At 42.0% G+C, this 6,119-nt stretch overlaps 1 protein-coding gene across 19 annotated transcripts in view; it reads left to right on the plus strand.

Moving 5' to 3' along the window:
• RAPGEF2 (Rap guanine nucleotide exchange factor 2) overlaps nucleotides 1–6,119 on the plus strand; it is a 242,453-nt gene that overhangs the window by 233,987 nt on the left and 2,347 nt on the right. For 17 of the 19 annotated variants that reach the window (XM_025203576.1, XM_025203571.1, XM_025203579.1 and 14 more), the window contains 2 exons: nucleotides 1,066–1,625; nucleotides 5,344–5,649. In XM_025203576.1, the coding sequence (XP_025059361.1) occupies nucleotides 1,066–1,625; nucleotides 5,344–5,649 (866 nt within the window). The remainder of the gene's footprint in view (nucleotides 1–1,065; nucleotides 1,626–5,343; nucleotides 5,650–6,119) is intronic. The other 2 variants (XM_025203583.1, XM_025203588.1) reach the window with 2 other exon arrangements.

Below are 6,119 nucleotides of genomic sequence, written 5' to 3' on the forward strand. Positions count from 1 at the left end.
CCCCGCTGCGGCCACTCCCAGAAGCAGCTGCAGTGATCGGCTGGAGTGAATGGCGGGATTGGCTGCGGGGGTCCCCCGGGCAGCAAGATCGGCCACGGGGGACCCCCACCCCCTATGGTCCTGGGTAGGACTGGTTGCAAGGGGGCATGTGCCCCCCTGACTAAGACGGCATCAGTCACCCATCCTTCCAGGGTCTGTAGAATCTTGGCAACCTCCAGACTTTCCAGAATCCCAGGTCAGCCAGTGCAGGAGTCTGGGACACTGAGACCTCAAACCCAGGAGCAATCTACGTGGTGGAGCTGTCCCAGAGCCAAGGGTCCTGGGAGTCGCGCAGCTGGTGCATAGAATTGACATTTTTCTTTGGTTAGTTTTCTTGCTGCTATGCAATTGATAGTTCCGGTTCATTCAGCAGTTGCAGGGTCCCAGGCAGAATTATATAGTTTTCAAAATACTATGCTTTGGTGTTTCCAAAACAAAACTTGTGACAAAATCTGACTTGCAAAAGCATACTGAAAAAAAATTGATTTTATTTGTATTTGAAACCAAAGCCAAAATGTCAAAACTTCTCAAAAGGTACAAAGCCTGAATTTTGGCTCAGTTGTTCCTTGCTCACCAGTCCTTTGCATAATCCCCACCTGGCATAAGCTATAGGAAATCCAGCCATTTATCAGGCAGGATACTTTTATTCTGTACATGTGAACACTGTCTGCCTGTGTTGAAAGCCAGTGTCAAGGCTGTGATGTAACCTTTGAATAGAATCACAGAGCAGGCCACATTTTTGAGATGCCTATTTAGTGAGTGCTGGAGACCTTTTTGTCAAGGATGATCTTAAGAGAGAATGTCCTGTATTAAAATCAAACATGTCATTAATACTTGGTACAAATTATCTAAGGTTTTCACGGACACGAAAAGCTGCATTAGGAGATGCCTCCATCACTTTTTTCCCCTTTACTATCAAATTCTCTTTGTGAAATAATTAATGTTTCAGTTTTGCCCGTTATTTACTGATTAACACTGACTACCTCATTGTAATATCTTTCTTTCTCTTATTCACTGCACATGCAGTTCATATGCACCACTGTCAGAGAACAGAGGCCTGTATGCTGGAGCCACAGTGCTTTCTTCTCCCAGTACAGAGGAGCTATCGCAGGATCAGGGGGATCGAGCTTCACTTGATGCAGCAGACAGTGGTCGTGGCAGCTGGACTTCTTGCTCAAGCGGTTCTCATGACAACATACAGACAATACAACACCAGAGAAGCTGGGAGACTCTTCCTTTTGGACATGCTCATTTCGATAATGCAGGAGATGGGGCAGGATTGTGGGCCTCAGGCAGTCATATGGACCAGATGATGTTCCCCGATCATGGCCCAAAGTATGGCAGGCAGAGTCAAGGTAGGGAGGGCCTTGATCAAGCACAATCCAGAGCAAGCTGGGCATCCTCCACAGGCTACTGGGGCGAGGACTCAGAAGGTGATACAGGTACCATAAAGCGGAGGGGTGGGAAGGATGTATCGATTGAAGCTGAAACCAGTAGCATAACATCTGTAACAGCAGAGGAGACAAAGCCAGCTTCCATGCCTGCTCATATAGCAGTATCATCAAGTAGTGCAAAGGGTCTTATTGGTAAGTTAAGTTTTGTTTACCGGGAAGCAATCTATTAATTTGTATATACTCCTGGATTTTTTGTAGTAATAATTTTCTTTTCTACTGATTTGTTTTTATAGCAAAACCAGTCACTTCATAGTCTTTTTCCAAATTTTGCCCTATAATTGAGTGTTTACTGCAAGGGAAAATGTAGTTTTATACTGCTGATTTATTCTGAGTAATAGTGGCCACTTGTTCTTATTTTGTGAGTGGTCACAAAACATAAAGACATTAATTCAGCTCTAGGTCAGTATGTCGAGATATTAATACAGTTAGGCTGCTGTTGTCAAATGTGAATGATTAATGTGGGCCTCAAAGTCTGTACATAGGCACTGCTGGGAAAGTGGCCTGATTTCCACCTTCTACTCCCAAAGGGCTTTGCTTTGCAGGTCCTTGCAATTTTAGTAGTAGTTGTGGATACTTTATCACCTCTAAAATGGGGTCGTTTTATTCCCTCAGCCCTCTTCACTACTTCACACTGCCCTTCTCTTAGAATAACTTATGATTGGGTCAGTGCCTCAAACTGGATGCAGATTTGAATTTCCTTAAACTTTGAAGGACAGGTCTTTGCATCCAGGGTCTTGGTCATACCAGTCTAATATTGCACCTCTCATTCATTCAACATGATGCTAGATGGGAGTTGACAGGTATGATTCCAGACTGGCTGTCATGTAAGGCAGCCAAGCATTCCACAAGGGGGCCTACTTCTAAAATATTCAAGCTGATAAAGCTTTAAGAAATGTAAGACTGAAAGCTGCAGTGAAATTTATAGCCAGTCCAGCACCACTGGAGAAATTGCTCCTGCATTTTTATACCCCACATACCAGTTCACCAGAGAAGCACCAGGATGCAGCTTAGTGGGTTGGGTCAGTTCAATTATATAGGCCCTCTACACCTGTCATTTAGACATTAATTCAGCTGTAGGTCAGTATGTCGAGATTATTAATATAGTTAGGCTGCTGTTTTCAAATGTGAATAGGAAAAGGAGTGAGCGGGATCAAAGTGAAATAAAGTAATGAAGCAAATTGTGGATGAAGTAGGGTCAACCCTATAGTTCAGTGCAAATCAGAGTTCATCTGTTTGTTTTATTTTTTTAGTTTTATATCCTGCTCTCTCCTAAGACTGAGAGTGGTTAAGGCACTAAATGGCAGGAGAGAAATACAGATTCCTTATCTTTTCCAAAACACAAAAAGAAGCAATGGGAATGAGGGGGGAAGGGAGGAAAGAAACACATAGGAAAGGAAGAGAAAGCATAAGATTTGGGGCTTGAGCCAAGGGAGAGAACAATAATGTATTTCATACTGCATTATTTTGAGTAAGTCTTTGTAGGAGATGATCACCTCTTAGCCAACTTCTTTTCAAATAATAAATGAGAATGTGCGACAGCTTGAACCAGTCACTTGGACCATTAACACATCAGTGATGTTAATATTTTCTTGCTGGCATTTAATGTCAGTACTATTGCTTAAATTTTCTTATGAGTTGAAGAGCCAGATCCTCAAAAGGTCTTATGTACTGAAATCTCACAAAACTGCTATATTAGGTGCCAAATCAAAAATATAGGTTGTAACCTTCGAGGCACAATTCATAAGCTTTCTCTGCTTCTCCAGTGAAGTTCCCTGGAAGTTCACTGGATGATATAATCACACCTGAGCTGTGGTGAGCAGCTAGGCACCCAAGGGCCACTGAAGACCACCAAACAGATGTTCTTACCTCAGGGTTCAATTCTGTTTGTGTAAACTGGCCGCACCTTCCACAGTGGACCCTGTATAAAACACAGCTGGACAAGGAGGAGGAGATGATGTTGGTTGTTGCAGTACCCACTCAGCGTGTGGTAGACTTAGGTTCAATACCCTCCTCTACCTTGAGGGTATTTGAACTGACATTTTGTAAAACATTTAATCCTCCATTAGATAAGAAACTGGAACTCAGGTGTCTTTTTATTTTCCAGCAAATACTCTATCCATTAGACCCATGATGCCTGACCTTCTGGACCTATGGGTGGATGAGTGTGCAGGCCAGATCCAATGCTAGGTTGCCACATAGGATTGGTCACCAGTTGCAATCCTGCATGTTGGTCTGGTCCCAAGTGCCCAGATCCAGCTGCAGAACAACCCTGCGTACCAGTCCAACTGCACATTGGTGTACTGTGCTGCACAAGGCCGCATTATTTGGCCTGTAGGCCTTTGCACAGGTCTAGAAATTTGGCAGGAGGGAAAGGCAATTAACAGCATATCTGCTCCCCTGCTGCCATATTTCTGGACCTTTAGGAAGCCCTGCTGGCTGGAGATTGAGCATCACTGCACAAGAAAAAGAACTGATGCTCTTTTGGCCCACTGCTCGTGGGGCACTGCATATTCCACAAAACCATTTCAGCAGGTAACATTGAGAGAGCACCAGGGTAGACCATTTCCTCAGCATTTCCCATTGGCTTCTCAGCACACTAGCTTTTGTGCATCTCATTCTTCCTAGGTGCCTGACTTCCCTATGCACTAAATGCAGGCAGCCTCACTGCCCAACTTACAGCTGCAGATAGTTCCAACTTACATTCCACTAGATAGTAAGACACCAAAAGGTTAAGTGATGCGTTGCTGAGCATTGCACTTTCAAAGATCTAATCTAGAGTGCTCACCTTGGTGCCCTCATTCAGTCTGTCTAGATGTTAAAATATTGCTGCAGTTCTTATAGCTTGTTTTCTGAAAGAGATGGCTAGAAATATGCTCCCTCTTTATCTATTTAATGCATGTTTTTCAGTAGCATTTATATAGAACTTACATTTCCAAATATCTTATTATAAATATTCTTACAATTATTTTCTGTAAATTGGGATTTATTTTTCCTTCTCATCACTTCAGTCCTCCCCCTATAAGCCTGTAATTCTACAGACATTTCTGAAGCATCTTAAAAACATTCAGTGTTTTTAATGGCGTTTAAAAATTCTGGAGATCTTTCCAGTTTCTTAAGTTTCCAAATGTTATTGGTGGCCTGTCCTGTCTGATCTACATTTCTGACATTTGTAGGTAATGTATAGAGGTCTTTGCATCCTGAAAAACATAATATTAGAAACTAGCATAAAACTGGGTAAGCGGAAAGGGTTTTTTTTCCCCACTCTCAATACCATAGGCATACCATTGCCATTTCATCTAGGAATTATATATTTTTTAATGAGATGACTGGACTCCTTTGTGGTTTGAATTTGTGGCTGCACCTGCTTTTTCCCCAGGACTGGCAATGTATTAAAACAGTCTACTATCATTGGTCCATTTTATATATGCATTCTGCGCTGTGTGTAATTCTGTAAATTGTTTGATTTTTAATATGCAACATGTTGATTTAATGTGTAACTTTTTGCAGGACTGGAGTCCACTTACTTTGTGTACAGTTTAGTATGTAATAAGATATTTTGTCAAGTTAAAATCTGGAGGTTGGCTTTTGCATAAGAATTCCCTACATGACAGAAATACAGTCATACGGCACATGCTGTATTTTGCCAACAATGCTGCTTATGATTCCTTTTTCAAGATATATTAATTGCATGCTATTTAATACTAGAATCTTCTTCTCTTTGTAAATTGACTCTTATTTGGGTCCATACCTGTTGGACTGAAGCAAGTTTTGACTGATGCAGTTTTATTCTACTTGTTCTTGTTTTTCCTCAGCCATCATTTCTAATAGTAGTCTGCTCTATTTACTGCAGCCCGAAAAGAGGGCCGGTATCGAGAACCACCTCCAACTCCTCCTGGTTATGTAGGAATACCCATTGCTGACTTTGCGGAAAGTATTTCTCATCCTGCCAGAAAACCTCCAGATTACAACATAGCACTTCAGCGGTCTAGGATGATGGCACGAACGTGTGAGAGCCATGGGTCTTCAACTTCGCAGCAGCAATCACATGGTCATTCAGCTAGCAGGCCTGTGAACAAACCTCAGTGGCATAAACCAAATGAGTCAGACCCACGTCTTGCTCACTATCAGTCCCAAGGGTTTTCCACAGAAGAGGATGGTAAATTCCTAATCATACTTTCCAAATATTGAGCAAGATTTAGATTTTAAAAGGGCATCAGCACTTTTTCATGCCCTGGAGTTTCCCTGGGTAGAAGCTATGTCTTACACACACACACACACACACACACACACACACACACACACACACACACACACACAAACACACACACACACACACACACACACACACACGGAGAGAAATTCTTGCAATAAATTAATGTTGCTTTATCACCTACATTTTAAAAACTTCTTTGATCTTCCTTTTGTTAATGGCACAGTGGCTAAATTAATTTAAAGCTGTTGTGTTTAAGCAAGTTTTATGTGTAGTTTTTAGTGAGTTGAACCTTACAGTTGAGCATAGCAAAACTTTTAATTTCATAAAAGTGCTGCCTCAGGTATTTTTCATGTGCATGTGACTGGGAGAGTACATCACTGTACCTGCAGAAGTGTTGATGTTTCCAGTAGGGA

The sequence above is a fragment of the Alligator sinensis genome, unplaced genomic scaffold (assembly GCF_000455745.1).
Source record: "Alligator sinensis unplaced genomic scaffold, ASM45574v1 scaffold1223_1, whole genome shotgun sequence".
In the NCBI taxonomy this organism is placed as follows: domain Eukaryota; kingdom Metazoa; phylum Chordata; order Crocodylia; family Alligatoridae; genus Alligator; species Alligator sinensis.